Source organism: Agaricus bisporus, assembly GCF_000300575.1.
Source record: "Agaricus bisporus var. bisporus H97 unplaced genomic scaffold AGABI2scaffold_11, whole genome shotgun sequence".
NCBI lineage: Eukaryota > Fungi > Basidiomycota > Agaricomycetes > Agaricales > Agaricaceae > Agaricus > Agaricus bisporus.
Genome location: NW_006267346.1, coordinates 687,279 through 704,204, shown reverse-complemented (window position 1 = coordinate 704,204; position 16,926 = coordinate 687,279). Strand labels below are relative to the sequence as shown.

The window sequence follows — 16,926 nt, the reverse complement described above, 5'->3', positions numbered from 1 at the left end:
GACTGGATAGATATGTTCGTCCATTTTCGGTTGCCTTGCCGCAACTACTGATCGTTTTCAAAGGCTCCCTCTTTTGTTCCCCAATCTCTCAGAAATATCCAAAGAGCCTTTTACCAACTTGAGCCCCTCCCCCCTGTCCCACGTTTCCCTCCACCAAACTATTCAAGCACTTTTCTTCTCCCTCACCTGACCGAGGAGAAGGAACCTCAACTTTTGTCAAAACCGCCTCCCCCATCTGACGAAAAGAAACCCTTGGAGCCGAACTGCTATCATGAACATTGGAGTCCTATCTTACAGGCAGAAGTCGACTGTCTCTGTGCTCAGCGTTCAAACACCGTTCTTTGGAAGGTCAAAGATGACCTCAAGTTGACACAATGGAAACGCCAAGAGTTTTCTCTTGTTGTTCCGGGATTGCGAGAAAATCATCCTCGACTTGAAGCAGGCGATCTTGTGAAGATGCGTCAAGTTGTTGCGGCTCAAAATCCACATATAGAACCATTTTTCGGAACCGGTGTGGCCTTTGAGGCCAGGGTCATAGTCTCCCAAAAGAGAGAAGGCGTCGTTCGTGAGCGGCTACTTGTCTTTGTTGAGTGTGCTTATGCCAAATGGTCACCGTGACATAGATCTCTACTGCCCAACACTTCAGGAATACATCCAAAATTACTTCTCTGGTATTGCGCTTTACCTGGCCCAGACCGACAATCATATTCCATTCCAGCTGCCGCTCATTTTCAATATTTCCTTTCTCGTCAATGCTCATCCATTCTGCCTCATGGATGTCGCCGTGGCTGATATCAGTGGTGCGCTAAATGTAGAAACAGAAAACAACTTGACCGCTAGATGGCTTTTTCCTACTGTTAAGAATTTCTTGAACTTTCCTCCCCGCCGTATCCCAGATGCTAACAATGGATTGAGATGGAATGATAAAGACCTGAATGAAGAACAAAAGGTGATTATATCTATCATCGCAAACAGGTGATTTGGCACGATTTTTGAACAATGTCATAGAGCGCTGTGACCTCGATCGCCTTGCGACAATGGCCAGTGCCGTTCCTTATTTCCGGTCCCGCAGGTACAGGAAAAACAAAGTATGTTCTTTCTCTCCACCTAGGCAAGAGCTCATCGATGAGAATAGAACTATTGTAGAGACTGTCTTACAAATCCTGGCCATTCAACCTGACGCTTGTATCCTCCTCTGCGCACCTTCCAACCCAGCAACAGATACTCTTCTCTTACGACTCCGAAATTCTCTGAAACCGTCTGAAATGCTCCGTCTAAATGATCATGGTCGACCCTTCAATCACGTACCATCCAAACTGCTACAGTTTTGTTGTACGTATCTATTTATACTTTTACTTATTTTCTCTTGAGTGCTTGAACTGGACATATAGACATTGATTCTGCCGAAAACAAATTCGGCATTCCACCTTTCCGGGAACTAATGAAGTATCGCGTGGTGGTCTGTTCTTGTGTTGATGCCAATATCTTGACCGAAGCGCAATGCACCAATCGTACACTCATGAGGCTCGAAGACGAGATCATGGGTTCTATCCATCCCCATTCAACGGCGCGCACTCCTGCAAAGCCTCATTGGACTCATCTGTTAATAGACGAAGTGAGTGTTCCAGTTTAGAAAAAGGGTGATCTCACATGGACGTGATGTGCGATACAGGCCGCACAAGGTTCAGAACCAGAACTTTGTATACCAATCAACGTCGTCACCATTGATGCTCCTGGACCTTCTACGATGCCCATGAGCGAGTCAACGCAACCCCAGCTAATCCTTTGCGGTGATCGATACCAACGTACGTATTGCATTTCCGGCTTTCTCAAATCCTTTATCAAATTGCTCCTCATGCACATGGTTCAATCTACATAGTTGGCCCGATCGTCTCCTCGGACGAAGCCCGAAAAGATGAACTGGACCTATCGCTCCTTCAACGCCTCTTTGAAAGACCATTATACGCAAACGAAGCTGCCACTACAGAATATTTCCGTCCTTGTGCTCACCTACGCAGAAATTATCGCAGTCATCCAGCGATTCTCATGCCACCTTCAACGTTGTTCTATAACGATACATTGTTGCCTTGTGCAACCAATGGAAGGATTTCCTGGTCCAATCTTCCTGACCAACGGTTGCCTGTCAAAATTATTGGGTGCGAAAGTGATGAAGAATGTATTGCTGAAGTACGTAAAAGCCAAATTTTTGAGATACTTCGTTCGATCTATGAATCTCATCCTATCCTAGAAATCTACTTGGTACAATCTAGGCGAAATCGAAGTTGTCTTGAGTGTCGTCAAATCTCTTCTCAAAGAAGGCAGCTCGTGCGATCCTCCTCTAAGAACGAGGAACGTTGGTATTATATCGCCTTTTCGAGCGCAAGTATGGAAGCTTCGAGAGATATTAAGAGAAGAGGGATTGAGAGATGTGGATGTTGGCACTGTCGAGGTAAGTCAACTTACAAACTTGGTATCTGGATCAAACTGTGAAGATCTCGACGAATTTTTTGCCTTGACCTGGTGATTAATTACTTTGCTGTTCACCGTTGGATCTCTACCCATACGTGTCAGGCACTTGGAGCATGTTCTCCAAACTTTTTGGCATGGTAACCCATGACTGACGCTGACTTTCTTCTACGTAATGCGTTGAAAAGGACTGGCAGGGAAGAGAAAACAGAGTCATCATCATTTCGTGTGTACGTTCTCAAGCCAGGTTCTTGGAGGATGATTTCCAGAAGGGGCTCGGATTGTTTAAAGAAGCCAAACGGTGCGCTCTTCTTCTTCTTCTTTCCCTCCCTTCACATTTGCGGATCAGTATCATGCGCTATCTATTCAACAATCACTAATTACCCCTTAATGTTGAACTTCACCCTTAGGATGAACGTTGCAATTACCCGCGCGAAAGAACTACTGGTCGTTATAGGCAATCCTCAACGTCTCCAAGAAGACCCTTATTGGAAATCGTATCTTCAATTCGCCCTTCGAAACAACCTGTCAGTGGTGGTACTTCTCGTTTGACATCTTGTTGACTCCGACTGAAAATCGAATTCTATACTTAGGTATGAAGGGCCTCAACTGAATCTCGAAGTTGACGGAAATTATATTTCGAAACTCGAGTACGTCAAAAGTCATTTTGGTTTTTAAGCTTGTGTTTTGATGTTGTATATAAATAGGGCTGCGCTTCTTCACGAAGGATCAGATGCAGTGGTTGATCCAGAAAAGATTGGCGTAGTTATTGCTGGGATCGTCGCGGGGGAGGTTTTGCGAGAATGAATATTGGATTCTAGGGGTCTTCTGCAATTCTGAATTCACCATAGGCGCGAGAGTTTGAGCATTATCATGTTCCAAGTACTAATCTGATGAGTGTTAATGGTTTTAACAATGTCTTTGGGCAAGCTTTCTATCAAGCCGTGTACGCCGGCAACTCCTCGTCGTAATCTCCTAGGCCAGACCCACTTCCAAGATTGCCACCCACGTGTCCTTCAATCTTCCAAGCCCATTCGTTTCCCTCCTTCCATCTGAAGTAGTCGCCACCAAAATTGACATCAAAGTCGCAACAACCCTCAACGCCAATAGCCGCAAAAACATCATGTGTTTGACGGGGAAGGTAAAGGCCGGTGAATGCTACGGGGAGCCGGTAGCCATTGTAGGTGTAAAACAAACTGCCACTCGCAAACTCGTAGCCGCAACCGATGGTGTCACCAGGATTTATTCTAGTAAGGTCTGGTGTATAGTCGCGGCCTCCATCTGGGTCTTCGAAGAACTTGCGTAAGTCGTCGAGGTGAAGGCCAGCGCTGAGTCTATTCCAACCTGGAAGACGATATTCGGGATATGGTCTGCATGAAGTGCCTAGAATAGGTTGTTGAACCCAAGTACCACTTGCTGATGTGAGGAGTAATTCTTACCTATGGCAATGAGCCCATCCATACGGTTGATGAGAACCTCGTAGTAGACACCTGTCTTTCCCTTGATACCATATAGTCCAGCAAGGATAGGCAAATCGCTCATGAGACAAACATCGCCGCACATGGGAGTGGTTGTCACTTTGACAACGCCTGAGCTACCTTTGCTGTCAGTAGGATTAATAATGGTTCCTGAAAATCTGTTGAGGGTCGGATAGCTCAATCCCCAGGCCTTTTCACCAATAGACTTTATGTTGTCGATGATATGGGATGGAACGAGTTGAGCAGGATAGGGTGGATAAGTCTGACAGAATGATTCTGCAGCTTGGTATTCATCTTCTGGAGCATCTGCATATTTTCCTCGTGCATTCTGCAAAGTACACGAATTAATGTATCGATCAGAATCAAATGCGACAAAGACTGACTATCTGCTCAGGTGCAGCAGCCCATGCCGGAGGAGCTGAGGAATGACTGGAAGAAGCGTTATTCTTAAATTTGTTAAAAAGGTGCATAGAGATGAGTTGTGTGTGTGGCGGCAAGAGAATGGCAATTGTTACCCATATATATCGGTAAGGGAGAGGCGGTGATGTTGGTCTGACATCACTTTTACATTCCCAACAATGCTCTTCTGCCCAACCTGTGCAAATCTCCTTGTCATTTCTTCAGACACCGGCTACAACAAATGGGCTTGCAATACCTGTCCCTACGAGTTTCCAATCACAAAACAGGTACCGCGGCCGGCCACTTTAACCCGCCCCAGTATATTCACGGCGTTCGTAGATGACAACTAGGACGAGATTAAAACGTAAAGAGGTGGATGATGTCCTTGGAGGAGACGAAGCTTGGGCACACGCAGATCAAACGCAGGGTATGTTTGCGAGTCCAACTGTCGTTCTCTTCTTAAACTCATCCCTTCAAGCATCTTGCGATAAATGCAACCACGATCGCGCGTATTTCTACCAGCTTCAGATTCGCTCTGCTGACGAGCCAATGACGACTTGTAAGTCTGAATTTGTATGTTTGATACCGTCGGTACTCATATTGCCTCCAGTCTATCGGTGCGCCACGACCATCCTTTTTCCTTGAATATCAAAGCTTACCAGAGCCGTAGATGCACGAACTGTACCCATCAGTGGCGTGAAAATTAGCCTGTACTAATAATACCTAGGGAAAAGGTCTTGCTTCTGTCTCTGTTGTCTATGAGAGAAGTCTTGAACCCGAGATTCGAACGAGATCTCCATGAGGCTTCTTATACATCCGAAGTGCCTTGTGTTCTAGGCCCCGAAGAATGACCCAATACCATCATGTTGAAAAAATAGAGCTACAGTATGTCTAAGTGTGTGATATATTCAATTCGTTGGCTTCAACGCGGAATTAGGAAAGGCGAAGACCGCTAGTGGTGCAACAAATTTTTGGAACCGTGTGTATTTCTCTTGTGTTGTTTCCAGTCTTACTTCCTTGTCAAGCAGTTCGTTTTACCTCGACTTCGATATCAGGTTGACGACTAGGCGACGGGAACTCGCAGAGTTTGATTAAAATTTCTCCCGTCTCAAGCAATATTGTGATACGGAAGTTTTTTTATCTGGCTCAGTCGAATGATAACCTTTGCACCAGAACCTCGTTATAAACTGGATAAACTGATGGAAACAGATTCACAGCTTCTGCTTCAAAGATTGCCGAAAATATCGTTTCTACTGCTATGTCATCTCGAACTTGTGAGGGGGCCGTCTGAGCTTCGACATGGCCATGCAAGTGACATTGGTCTCTCCTCATAATATGGTGCGCAGTATCCATGACTTTGCAGTGAGTAACTTACCACGATGAACAGGTTACTTCGATGTACATTATAACGCCACAACAGATGAGCAAGTCTGTAGTTAGGGTACCATGCGCACGCCTATCGTTCTTTCGCTTTCGTGGCTGCGATGCATCTCAAGATCTGCCTAGGATCGGCGAAAGTGGGATCTGTAAAAATTTACGCCAACAGGTTTACTCGGTATCAATGGCAAAAGCGTGCTTGAAAGTTTTCGCAACGTACTGTTAGTTGGTGGGCGGGCGTTCTAATATGAGGTTGTTTTGGCTGGACTACGAATCTTTCAACATACCCCCCGCCCAAATAAAGTGTGAATGGGGATCAGTAGTGTAGGTCATAAGGAGGTCGTGCTTTCGGAGGCAACCGACTCAGCTCTTAGAGAAAATGTGAGTTATTGATAGGCCATAGTTGGACAATGAACTCTGGCTGTCTGGAAATACGCTGCGCGAGAACGATGTATGGCTCTATCAAGAAATGGTTTGAGTGTTTCGTTCAATCAAGATCATGATACGAGTCCAAGCGGATTGATTTGATCCGTTGGAAACTGATGGTACGGCACGGGGCTAAGTGATTTCGGTGAGCTTTCAGGGACTCAGCCTTGCCTCGACTGCACTCAGAAGTGTATCTTTTCTCCTCAATGCTGCGATAACAGGTTGCTAAATTATGCCGAGGCGGAACATGTGTTCCGAAATGTAACGAAGGACCATCAGTCGTAGAGCTGATGCACTTTGAAATAGCACTTGTCCATAGTGACGCGGTGCGCTCTCGTTTTGATGTCGAACTACTAATATCAGATACTGGCCACAAAATTCCAAGGATCTGTGCAATGGGAAAACCTATCCTGTTTCTCACCCGCGTATACTCCCAGTTCAGTCTCAGCTGCCTCTATGGCTACGAGGAAGGTCGTGTATGACGACCAGGACTCAAATATTCAATACAGTGGGGAGTGGTCTAGGAAGACTGGGGATCTAGAAGACATCGGTAATTTCGGTTCACCTTACTTGCATACGCTGCATGGGACCAACCATGATGCGAAATTGTCTTTGGAATTTGACGGTGCGTATCGTCAGTTGGGCGCTTTGACTTTGGTTGATGTTGGCTCCATTGCAGGGACGGGTATCGAAGTCTTTGGCACCAACATCGTGAACAATCCAACGACTAATCCCGACCCCGATTTCGAGTGCTTCATAGATGGCGTCAGCATAGGACGTGATTCGCCCTTCGAATTCCCAGAAAATAATTGGAAATTGTGCGAGACAGATGGACTTTTCGCTGGCCAGCACAAACTGCATATCGATATCAAGGTTAAATCACCCGACCAGACATTTTGGTTGGATAAGATACGATATGTGCCATCTCCTAGCGTGCCGCTAGACAACAAGACGATACAAATGGCAAATAAGGACCCAGCTATTCGACTGGATACTACGTGGAGACGTTTCGGACCCTTCAAAGGAACCTCAGTGACGAATGCAGTTGCACATGTTGACTTTAACGGTGAAGAGTTTTGACATGCCTGGTATCTACTGGTACATTTTGCTCACTGTGGGCTGCAGGTACCTCAGTCTCTTGGGTTGGCTATATTCCATCAGACTTTCCTCACGGAAGTGCTTTTGGCACCTATTCTATCGATGATAGTAAAGCGACCGATTTCAATCTCTCAGGCCTTCCTGGAGACAAGGATACCTCAGAATATAACCAAGTTTTTTTCACGACGCCGGAAGTTAAAAATGGTTCCCATACGCTCACTGTTACCTTCCTTGGTTCCGAAGATACGACTCCTCTTACCCTTGATTGTTTATACATTGAAGACAGCACTCATTCCATCTCTCCGTCGAACACCTTCAGTTTTTCAAGCATCATTCCTAGTCCAAGCACAAATAGTGGTTCAAGTGCCATTTTTAATCCAACACCCACTGCCATTGATTCAGGTTCCGATAGCGCGAGGAAGCCGGAATTGAATATTGATGCGCTTTTGGGTGGCATCATTGGGGGTTTAGGGCTTCTCATCATCATCGCTGGTACCATCCTATGTCGCAGACGTCGACAATTGTCTAGGAGAAATAGGGTGCAGGCTTTCAGAGGCGAACCCACCTCAAAGTCTGTTAATCCTTACAGCGAATTTCAACCCAACGTTGGTCCTGATAACGTGACGGTAACACCCTTGCAACCACCAGTTCCAAGTATGAAGGCTCAAGAAACTTATATCGATGCGCCAGTTCCTAGTCGACATTTACCAGTAAAATTTTGGTCAGCCAAATGGAGGGAAGCATTTGGATACGTACCTCAGACCACCGATACTAGTGGTGCTCGTAGCTGGTCTGACGGCTTTGGGTTGTCTTCATGGCGACATTCTGTTTCTTCCGGGACAGGGAATGGTCAGCAGCACTACGGCTGAAGAGCCTGCTCAAGCGACCCTACCCCGTCATCGCGCTCTAGATCGAAGGATCTTAGTGTTTGAAATTGAATACACGCAGCAGTTCATTTGTAGTATATTCTCGTTACCCACTCGCGAACTTCGAAGCTCCTTACTTAGGTATTCAAGATTCTGTTTAACTTGTGAAATTCTTTGTTATTTAGCTGTTTTAATGAAACTTACATGAGTGATATAAGTACAAGGGTAAATTTAGCCACTCAGTGATTAAAGTAGGCAATATTACGATTGGGGTATTTTCTCGATTTTATTCAGGTTGAGTATAAAAGAAAGAGTAACAAAACCCGTTTACGAAGCACCATATGTGCTACATGATAGCACACAGGACTTTCATCGTCATGCCAATTGTCTCAGGAGAAATACGCCACACACAATCTGTTGTTCCATCCTACGTGAGTGTTGTTTCAGCTATCTTTGTCGAAGTCAAGATCATGATTCTGCACGTTGAACACGTTTATGATGAATAATTTGGTTACAGCACTATTGGTCTAATTTTTCACATTGATTTCGCAAAATTTGGGATCTCAGCTTCCGTCGATGCATTGAAAGCGCAAAAATGGTACTGACAGCGACCCAGACAGTTGCTGAAATATGTTGGAAGTACGCATTCCGAGGTGCGAGAATCAGCCGCTGGTGAAAGAGTTCATGGACTTAATATAGATTGTAATAGCCATGAAACATCTCCGTAACTCGAAGGCTGCATTTCTTGTACCTTGTAGCCATCAATCTGGCGGTATATGTCACACGTTAGCAAGTCACTATCACGAGTCGTCCGACTTTCCGACTCAAACTCTGGCCATCGCCATCAAGACGCCGACCGGAACATAGTTTAGAGATCTGTGCAATGGGGGGACCTATCCTGTTTCTTACACCCATTTACTCCCAGCTCATTCTCAAGTACCTCTATGGCGACAAGGAAGGTCGTGTATGACGATCAGGACCCAATTATTCAATACAGTGGAGAGTGGTTTGAGAAGTTTGGGGCTCTAGAAGGCCTCGGCAATTTCGGTTCACCTTACTTGTACACGTTACATGGGACTAACCATGATGCGAGTGTCTCCTTTGAATTTGACGGTGCGTATCGTCAGTTGGGCGCTTTGACTTTGGTTGATATTGTCTCTTATGGCAGGGACGGGTATTGAAGTTTATGGTACCAGCAACCTGAGCAATCCGAAGTCTGACCCAGACCCCAATCTCGAGTGCTTCATAGATGGCGTCAGTATAGGACGTGATTCGCCCTTTGAATTCCCAGAGAATAATTGGAAATTGTGTGGCAAAGGCGGATTTTCCGTTGGCTTGCACAGTTTGCGCATCGATATCAAGGTTAAATCACCCAAACAGACATTTTGGTTGGACAGTATTCGGTATGAACCGTCTCCTAGCGTACCGCTAGATAACAAGACGATACGAATGGAAAATTCGGACTCTGCTATTCTACTAGATGATAACTGGGGCTCGTTCGGGCCCTTCAAAGGGACCACAAAGGCGAATGCGGTTGCGGTCATTGACTTTATCGGTGAGGAGTTCTGCCACGCCTGATGTAATCTGAAGCATTTACTCACTATGGGCTGCAGGTACTTCAGTCTCTTGGGTTGGCTATATTCCATCAGAATTTCCTCATGGAAGTGCTTTTGGAACTTATTCCTTTGATGATGGTGAACCGATTGAATTCAAGCTGGCAGGTCTTCCGGGGAACCAGGATACCTCAGGATATAGCCAAGTTTTTTTCACGACGCTGGAAGTCGAAAATGGTCCCCATACACTCACCACTACCTTCCTTGGCTCTGGAGATACCACTCCCCTTACCCTTGATTGTTTATACATAAAAAACGGCACAATTGCTCCTGCAAGTTCACGCTCAAGCACCACCATGAATAATCCAAGCACCGCCTCGACCCCAAATATTGCCACGAACTCAGGTTCCGTCAATGGTGGTGGAGAGGCAAGACTGAATATTGGCGCACTTTTGGGTGGTTTACTCGGAGGTTTGGGGCTTTTCATCCTTATTGCCGGCATCTTCCTATATCGTTGGCGTCGACGTTTGTCCCAGAAGAATGTACTACAGCCGTTTTATTCTGATGGCGGTCTTCCAACTATTGTTGACCGTAATGGTAGACCAAACATGATGGCCCAACCAACTAATGGCGGTGTCGCATTACCCGTCGACCAGTTTTTGGCTAAGCGGAGGGAAGCACTAGGAGTTGAAACTCGTGGAAGTATTCCAATTCTAGCCGACCGTTTGTCTACTAAGCAAAGGGAAGCATCAGGAGTTCCTCATGGGAGTGTGGCATTACCATCCGGCCGGTTGTCAGCTAAACGGAGGGAAGCAACAAGAGTCGAAACTCATGGAAGTGTAGCATTACCAGTCGGTCGGCTATCGACTAAGCCGAGGGAAGTTACAAGATTCGAACCTCAGCATGGATAGTCTTCGTTGCAAACCTGACAAGGCTAGATTGTTTTTCTAGAAGCGTACCGTCGCATTTGGGGCCGGAAATAGCTCCGGACTGTTGCATACCAACAGCGATGTTCGGCTGGATCGACCGCATGCTGAAGAGATATCCCCTCATTATATCTTAGGAATGAATAATGTAAGAGTTTGCTTTGCGCAGCTATTTTCATGGTACCCGTTCATGGAACTCCTTATCTAGACATTTTAAATGTTTTGAATCCAATTCGTGATATCAATGTAACTCTTGCGACATATTCGTTTCAAAAGAACCAACCCCCGCAACACCAGCGTCACTCATTTTGATTTCAAGATTACTGCCTCAGAGCAGCCATCATAGGCTTTGAGCCTTTGACAATGTCCTGACTTGAACGTTACCGAAGTATGGACACGAGAACACTGAGTCGAGACCGTGACAATGCCGCACTAACGTCAAATTGTATATACGATAATTATAAGTACGACACGGGCATTGAGTGAAAGTGTTCCCACCAGCTGATTGCCGACTCTATTATGAAGTTGGATCAGTTTGATGTCGGATCGTACTTGACTAAATAAAATAAAAGATGATATAAGAGATGCACTGCTCTCCACGCTACCCTTCGCAGCACCCACATCCACATAAATGTATTGCCTGAGAGAAATACGGCACGACTGAACAGGCCTCTGCACCGACGCCATTTGTTGTTCCCTCCTGCGGCCCCGCCTCAGCTGCCACCTTGGCCGATCTTCTCACAATCAAGATCATGATTCAGCGCTGGTCTGGCCCGGCGACTCGGACTACCGTGCGTACAAGTTCTTTTGCTTTTGGGTACTTCCAGTATCTCAACTTCCCTTGACATATTCAAAACTGCAAAAAGATATTGACAATAATAAATGCTGAAATATGTTGGTATAGGTACATGTTTCCAAGATGCAAGCTTGAGTCACTGGCGACAGAGCCAACTTTGTAGACATCAGAAGAGCCTTGAAAGGTCTCCGATTGTTAGACCATCAGATGCCGACCACAGGTTCTATATATCTATGCGTCGCGAAGACCTATCCTGTTTCTCGCCCACATCCACCCCCAGCTCAGTCGACGTGCCTCTATGGGAACAAGGAAGGTCGTTCATGATGATCAGGACTCAATTATTCAATACAGTGGAGAGTGGTTTGAGAAGACCGGGGCTCTAGAAGACGTCGGCAATTACGGTCCACCATACTTGCACACATTACATGGGACTAACCATGATGCGAGTATCTCCTTTGAATTTGACGGTGCGTATCGCCAGTTGGGCGCTTTGACTGTCGTTGATCATGTTATCTCCATGATAGGAATAGGTGTTGAAGCCTTTGGCTCCAGCATCGTGAGCAATCCAACGACTGATCCCGACCCCAATTTAGAGTGCTTCGTAGATGGCTTCAGTATAGGACGTGAACCGCCCTCCAAAGTTTCAGAAAACTATGAGAATTTGTGCGGGATAAATGGACTTTCCGCTGGCCAGCACAAACTGCATATCGATATCAAGGTTAAATCACCCAAACAGACATTTTGGCTTGACAAGATACAATATTTGCCATCTCCTAGCATGCCGCTAGACAACAAGACGATACGAATAGAAAATACGGACTCAGCTATTCTACTTGATAGTACGTGGAGATCTATTGGAATCTCCAGCGTAACCTCAGCGACGAATGCAGTTGCACGTGTTGACTATATCGGTGAGGAGTTCTGACATGCTTGGTATCCCCTGGAACATTTGCTTACCATGGTCTGCAGGCACTTCAATCTCTTGGGTTGGCTATTATCAGCCTCCTCACGGAAGTGCTTTGGGAACTTATTCCGTTGATGATGGCAAACCGATTGGATTCAATCTCGCAGGCCTTTCGGGGAGCACGGATCCCTTACAATATAACCAAGTTTTTTTCACGACGCCGGAAGTTGAAAATGGTCCCCATACTCTTACCGTTACCTTCCTTGGCTCTGGAAGTACCACTCCCCTCGTCCTTGATTATCTATACATCCAAAACGGTACAGTCATTGCTACAAATACGAGCACGTCCAGTCTATTGCCAAGCGCTCCCACGACTTCAGTTTCCGTCAATGCTAGCGGGGTGTCAAAACTCGATGTTGGCGCACTTTTGGGTGGTGTACTCGGAGGTTTGGGGTTTCTCATCCTTATCGCTGGCGTCTTCCTGTATCTTAGGCGCCGGCGTTCGTCCCGGAAGAGTATGGTACTACCATTCCATCCGTCCAGCGGTCTTCCAATGAGTGTTGGCCCTAACGGCACACCAACTTCAAATATGATGGCTCAAGCAGCTTCTGGCGATGTGGCCTTACCGGAAAACCGGTTGTCGGAGAAGCGGAGGGAATCATTCAGAGCAGGGGCTCAGCCCGAGGACAGCTTTCACTACGTATCTCAGAGGCCCGGATCGTCTTCATGGCAGCACACTGGCATTTCCGGGACCCGGGATAACTCTAGAATGGTGCATACAGACAGCGGTATTCGGCTGAATCGAGCACTTGAGGATGAGATACCTCCTCATTATACCGTAGAATGAATGATGTAGGTATTTGAATCAATGTAGTTATCCTCTTCGTTGCTTTGTCGTTTACTTGTTTGAATGTTAACTCGGAGTCATGTGATGTAACCCTTTGCGACAAATTCGTGAAAGGGTCAGACTTGTCTTTTGCGCCAAAACCCCCGCTACACTGGCGTCGCTCATTTCGACCTCAAAATCCTGCCTCAGAGCAGCCCTCATTGACTTTGACAATGTGCTAACATCGCGAAAAAATATCTCCACTCTTTCAAGAAAAACCATCATCTCCACCGTTGCGCGTTGCGCGTCTGACATGCATATTCGCCAATATGTTTATAGTTCGCGTAGGACTTTTTACCAGTTCGGAGGATTTCGGAGTTTACACTCTGGCGCACAGCTTAATCAAAAAACGACTTTCCAAACAAGAAACCCGCTCCGACGTCCTGCTTATAGTAATACTGGGCCCAAGGAGGGGCTTCTGAAGGCAGCAGAAGACCCATGGCTTCAGTCTGATGAAGACGAGTCATCCTTTGCAAAATGGGCTTCCTCTGTAGACCCAACCTCGTCACTACGCTTTGACTGGAGAAAACGCTCAGGTTCCCGTGAAATTACTCTATCAACACCTGATAATAGAAAACGCTACCCAAAGCGAAAGATACCCGCAATAGACCCATTACGACCTGGAGAGCCCTACTTTGATGCAATACAAAGTTATCAAAACCAGTACGCGTTTATAACTTTTTCCTTCTCATTACTTTTAGGAATTGACACCCCGTTCGTGACAGTTTTCTACCTTTGTTGGAGAGTGAAGAGGCTGAAAGTCGGAATGATATCACTGAACGTTTGTCGTCATGGTCAATAGCACGACTGAAGGAGGAGGGGTATTGTCTGACGGACCTTTGTGCATATTGGTGCAAAACGAATCAGTATGGGAAGCCTGTTGCTGCATTTCAACTTGGTCCAGGTATAATTCTACCGAGCGGCCTTAAATTTGAGTGCGTATAAAACACGGTTACGTTGTCCGCTGTAATAAATGCTGAGATAAAAATAATAATTTAGGAACGGGGGAGAAATAATGGTTTCTAGATTAAACCCGTTGGACGAACAGCCTTTCAAAGGTTCAATCGTTGAAATGACGCAAACTCAAATGAAAGTTTGTTTTCCTACTGAATTTGAAGAAGAGGGGTTATGGAGAGTCGATCTCGACCGGTCTAACATTATTTTTGAACGGATGCGAAAGGCCATGTCATACCTTCAATATGATGTCGACTACCTCGAACGACTACCGCGTGCTCGGGACCAAGAGGTAATCTTGCATGGGACGAATCTCAGAGATGTCTTGTTACAGTCGGAGGATCCTTCAAGAGTGGAGGCTGGTAACCAAGACTTTCACACATTGCAGGCTGCGGATGATGTCTCCTATCCGACAGACGTGCTTTCACATGATGTTAGAGGATTTTCGACTAAAGAGTTTGAGAGCATTTTCAAGGACGACATGCGGATTCATAGTTGGGTAGAGAGATATCTACGCGATGACCCCCTGGTGATGGAGGGAGATCCCGATTTCAAACACTTGAACAAATCTCAAATCAAAGCCATGGCGACGATGATTGGTAAACGGATAAGTTTGGTTCAAGGAGTAAGTTTTGTGTTCTTTGCCCGGGGGTACAGTTCCTGATAATCGCCGCTACAGCCTCCTGGGACAGGCAAAACGAAGACTATTGTGGAGACAATCAAGCTACTCAAGGTGAGAGACTATTTTTGCGGGCATGTTCCTATACTTAAGCGCAGGGTCTAGTTGCATTTTGAAGTATCTCACCCAATCTTGGTGTGCACGTACACAAACGTCGCCGTTGATAACCTTCTCGAAGGTTTTGCAAAGGCGGGTTTGAAACCTCTGCGTGTGGGCTTTGGTTCTCGGATACGGGCGTCTCTTCAAGAATACTCGCTTGACCATCTTCTCCTGAAGCATCCTTTGCAACCTCTGCTTCTAGAAACCATCGCGCTTTTGGACAAGATGGAAGAGGAGATCGGTCAGTTGGGTGCTCTCATTCGGGACACGCTCAAGAAAATCGAGGGGAAGACGCCTAGTGCGGCTATGGAACAGCGTGTGCGGAATATGTCCCAGGCTATGGGAATGAAAGATCGGCGGCGAAATGAACTCAGGGCTAAAAAGTACGGGTTGCAGCAGGAGATGCTTCATGATATTGTAAAATCTGCCGATGTGGTAAGCATTTTTGTTTTTTCTCTTTCTTGGCGATTAGTTGATTATAGAAAAAAATCAGGTTTGCTCGACGTGTATTACGTCTGCGAGTAGTGCACTGAATGTAGCCGATTTTCCTGTGGTTTTTGTTGATGAAGCCTCGATGTCCACGGAACCTGCAACTTTAATTCCGATCATGAAAGGGGTGAGTGTGTTTGTGGTTTGAGTCGGTGTCTTTATTGATTGCGTTGATGTCAATCTTTTTTTATTCATTCATTCGACATTGTGTATGATGACGTGGCGCGCATAGTCGCGACACTTGGCACTTATTGGGGATCATAAACAGCTTCCACCCGTCATTGTTAGTCAAGAAGCACGGGCGCAGGGTCTAGCTGTCAGTTTGTTCGAGAGATTGACAGAAGAAGGCAGTAAGTTGATTTTTGTGTACTAGTGATGCGGTTTATTGAATTATTCTTAGTTGTTCCTTCTGTGATGCTGGACATCCAGTATCGAATGCATCCACGAATCTCGCACTTTCCTTCTTTAGAATTTTACAACAGTTCGATTCAAGATGGGACGACGGACAAGGATGGAAATGTGGTTGTTGGATTGGAACCGCCGATGTCGTTGACGCATCTGTTGCAAGATGGGAATCATGAAGGGCAATCGAGATCTCGACCGTCTGTGATCTTCTTGGATCATTTTGGGTATGAGACGATGAGTGGGAGGAGTCGGGTGAATCATCACGAAGCGCAGATCGTGGTGAGTCTCGTTGAAGATTTACTCCTTCAGAATCCGGTGAGGAAGCAATTTTTTTTTTCGTTGTTTGTGTATCAAACTGATTTTGTGTGGTTAGCAACTCCGAGGACAAGATATTGGGATTATAGCGCCCTATGTTGCGCAAATCAATTTACTAAATCGGCTGTTGACGACAGATGTGAGGAATGGAGAACGGTTTCGGGAAGTCCTCGGGAATCAACGGTACCGGGACATGAGTGATGTGGAGGTGAAGACGGTGGATGGGTTTGAGGGACGAGAAAAGGAGGTGATTGTGTTTTCGACGGTAAGGAACAATGACAGTGGGAGGATTGGGTTTTTGGCGGATCGGAGGAGGTTGAATGTTGGGTTGACGAGGGCCAAGCGGGGGCTTTTTGTTGTGGGGGGTATGCGAACTATTGGTGGACCGATTCGGGAGGCGGAATATGGGGTGACTGTCGCGGGGGTGGGGGTGAAGAAACGAGGAGGGAAGAGGGCGGATTCGTGGAAACGGTATGCGGCGTGGTTGGCGAAGGAGGGGTTGGTGTTGAAGTTGGTGGGGGAGAAACTGGATCGGGTGTTGTATGGGAATCTGCGGTTAATGTCAACGAAGCGGGACTCGCTTCGCGGTACTACATAGGTGACTGAGTGGGCGTATCGGATGGCGAGACCCTGGTAACACACTCGGGGGACGATCTTGGCAGTACGGGTTTCAGGTTTTCGGAAAAGGCAATTCAGGTCTATTACGTCGGTTGATTCGTTTTTATTTTATTTTACCCTTTAGTTACAGAGATGGCTGTCAATAGTTTAAATCATATAATGGATTAATGGGGCAAAGGCTATTTTGGGGGT

General features: G+C 46.2%; 7 protein-coding genes across 7 annotated transcripts; 6 read left to right on the top strand and 1 right to left on the bottom strand.

The window, feature by feature from the left end:
- Positions 1–598: 598 nt before the first annotated feature.
- On the top strand, positions 599–3,018 carry AGABI2DRAFT_153582 (hypothetical protein; the record flags this gene model as incomplete). Its single annotated transcript, XM_006455715.1, has 8 exons — positions 599–800; positions 1,046–1,088; positions 1,136–1,304; positions 1,673–1,805; positions 1,880–2,187; positions 2,249–2,449; positions 2,655–2,767; positions 2,877–3,018. The coding sequence occupies 8 exons, from the start codon at positions 599–601 to the stop codon at positions 3,016–3,018; spliced, it is 1,311 nt and encodes a 436-aa protein (XP_006455778.1).
- Positions 3,019–3,403: 385 nt separating this feature from the next.
- On the bottom strand, positions 3,404–4,414 carry AGABI2DRAFT_76541 (hypothetical protein; the record flags this gene model as incomplete). Its single annotated transcript, XM_006455714.1, has 3 exons — positions 3,404–3,849; positions 3,906–4,272; positions 4,328–4,414. The coding sequence occupies 3 exons, from the start codon at positions 4,412–4,414 to the stop codon at positions 3,404–3,406; spliced, it is 900 nt and encodes a 299-aa protein (XP_006455777.1).
- A 68-nt stretch (positions 4,415–4,482) lies between these two features.
- Positions 4,483–5,119, top strand: AGABI2DRAFT_227329 (hypothetical protein). Its single transcript, XM_006455713.1, has 5 exons — positions 4,483–4,630; positions 4,683–4,770; positions 4,822–4,902; positions 4,954–4,960; positions 5,014–5,119. The coding sequence occupies exons 1-5, from the start codon at positions 4,523–4,525 to the stop codon at positions 5,048–5,050; spliced, it is 321 nt and encodes a 106-aa protein (XP_006455776.1). The 5' UTR covers positions 4,483–4,522; the 3' UTR covers positions 5,051–5,119.
- Positions 5,120–6,499: 1,380 nt separating this feature from the next.
- AGABI2DRAFT_180684 (hypothetical protein) lies at positions 6,500–8,366 on the top strand. The gene is made up of 3 exons (XM_006455712.1): positions 6,500–6,771; positions 6,826–7,212; positions 7,272–8,366. Exons 1-3 carry the CDS (start codon positions 6,603–6,605, stop codon positions 8,111–8,113), a joined length of 1,398 nt encoding a protein of 465 aa, XP_006455775.1. The 5' UTR covers positions 6,500–6,602; the 3' UTR covers positions 8,114–8,366.
- Positions 8,367–8,949: 583 nt separating this feature from the next.
- On the top strand, positions 8,950–11,066 carry AGABI2DRAFT_210331 (hypothetical protein). Its single transcript, XM_006455711.1, has 3 exons — positions 8,950–9,223; positions 9,279–9,665; positions 9,724–11,066. Exons 1-3 carry the CDS (start codon positions 9,055–9,057, stop codon positions 10,572–10,574), a joined length of 1,407 nt encoding a protein of 468 aa, XP_006455774.1. The 5' UTR covers positions 8,950–9,054; the 3' UTR covers positions 10,575–11,066.
- A 617-nt stretch (positions 11,067–11,683) lies between these two features.
- AGABI2DRAFT_121672 (hypothetical protein) lies at positions 11,684–13,136 on the top strand (the record flags this gene model as incomplete). Its single annotated transcript, XM_006455710.1, has 3 exons — positions 11,684–11,852; positions 11,910–12,296; positions 12,355–13,136. The coding sequence occupies 3 exons, from the start codon at positions 11,684–11,686 to the stop codon at positions 13,134–13,136; spliced, it is 1,338 nt and encodes a 445-aa protein (XP_006455773.1).
- A 292-nt stretch (positions 13,137–13,428) lies between these two features.
- On the top strand, positions 13,429–16,916 carry AGABI2DRAFT_210326 (hypothetical protein; the record flags this gene model as incomplete). The annotated part of the gene is made up of 9 exons (XM_006455709.1): positions 13,429–13,838; positions 13,901–14,110; positions 14,175–14,754; positions 14,809–14,862; positions 14,914–15,342; positions 15,401–15,523; positions 15,629–15,746; positions 15,797–16,116; positions 16,175–16,916. 9 exons carry the CDS (start codon positions 13,429–13,431, stop codon positions 16,712–16,714), a joined length of 2,784 nt encoding a protein of 927 aa, XP_006455772.1. The 3' UTR covers positions 16,715–16,916.
- Positions 16,917–16,926: the final 10 nt, after the last annotated feature.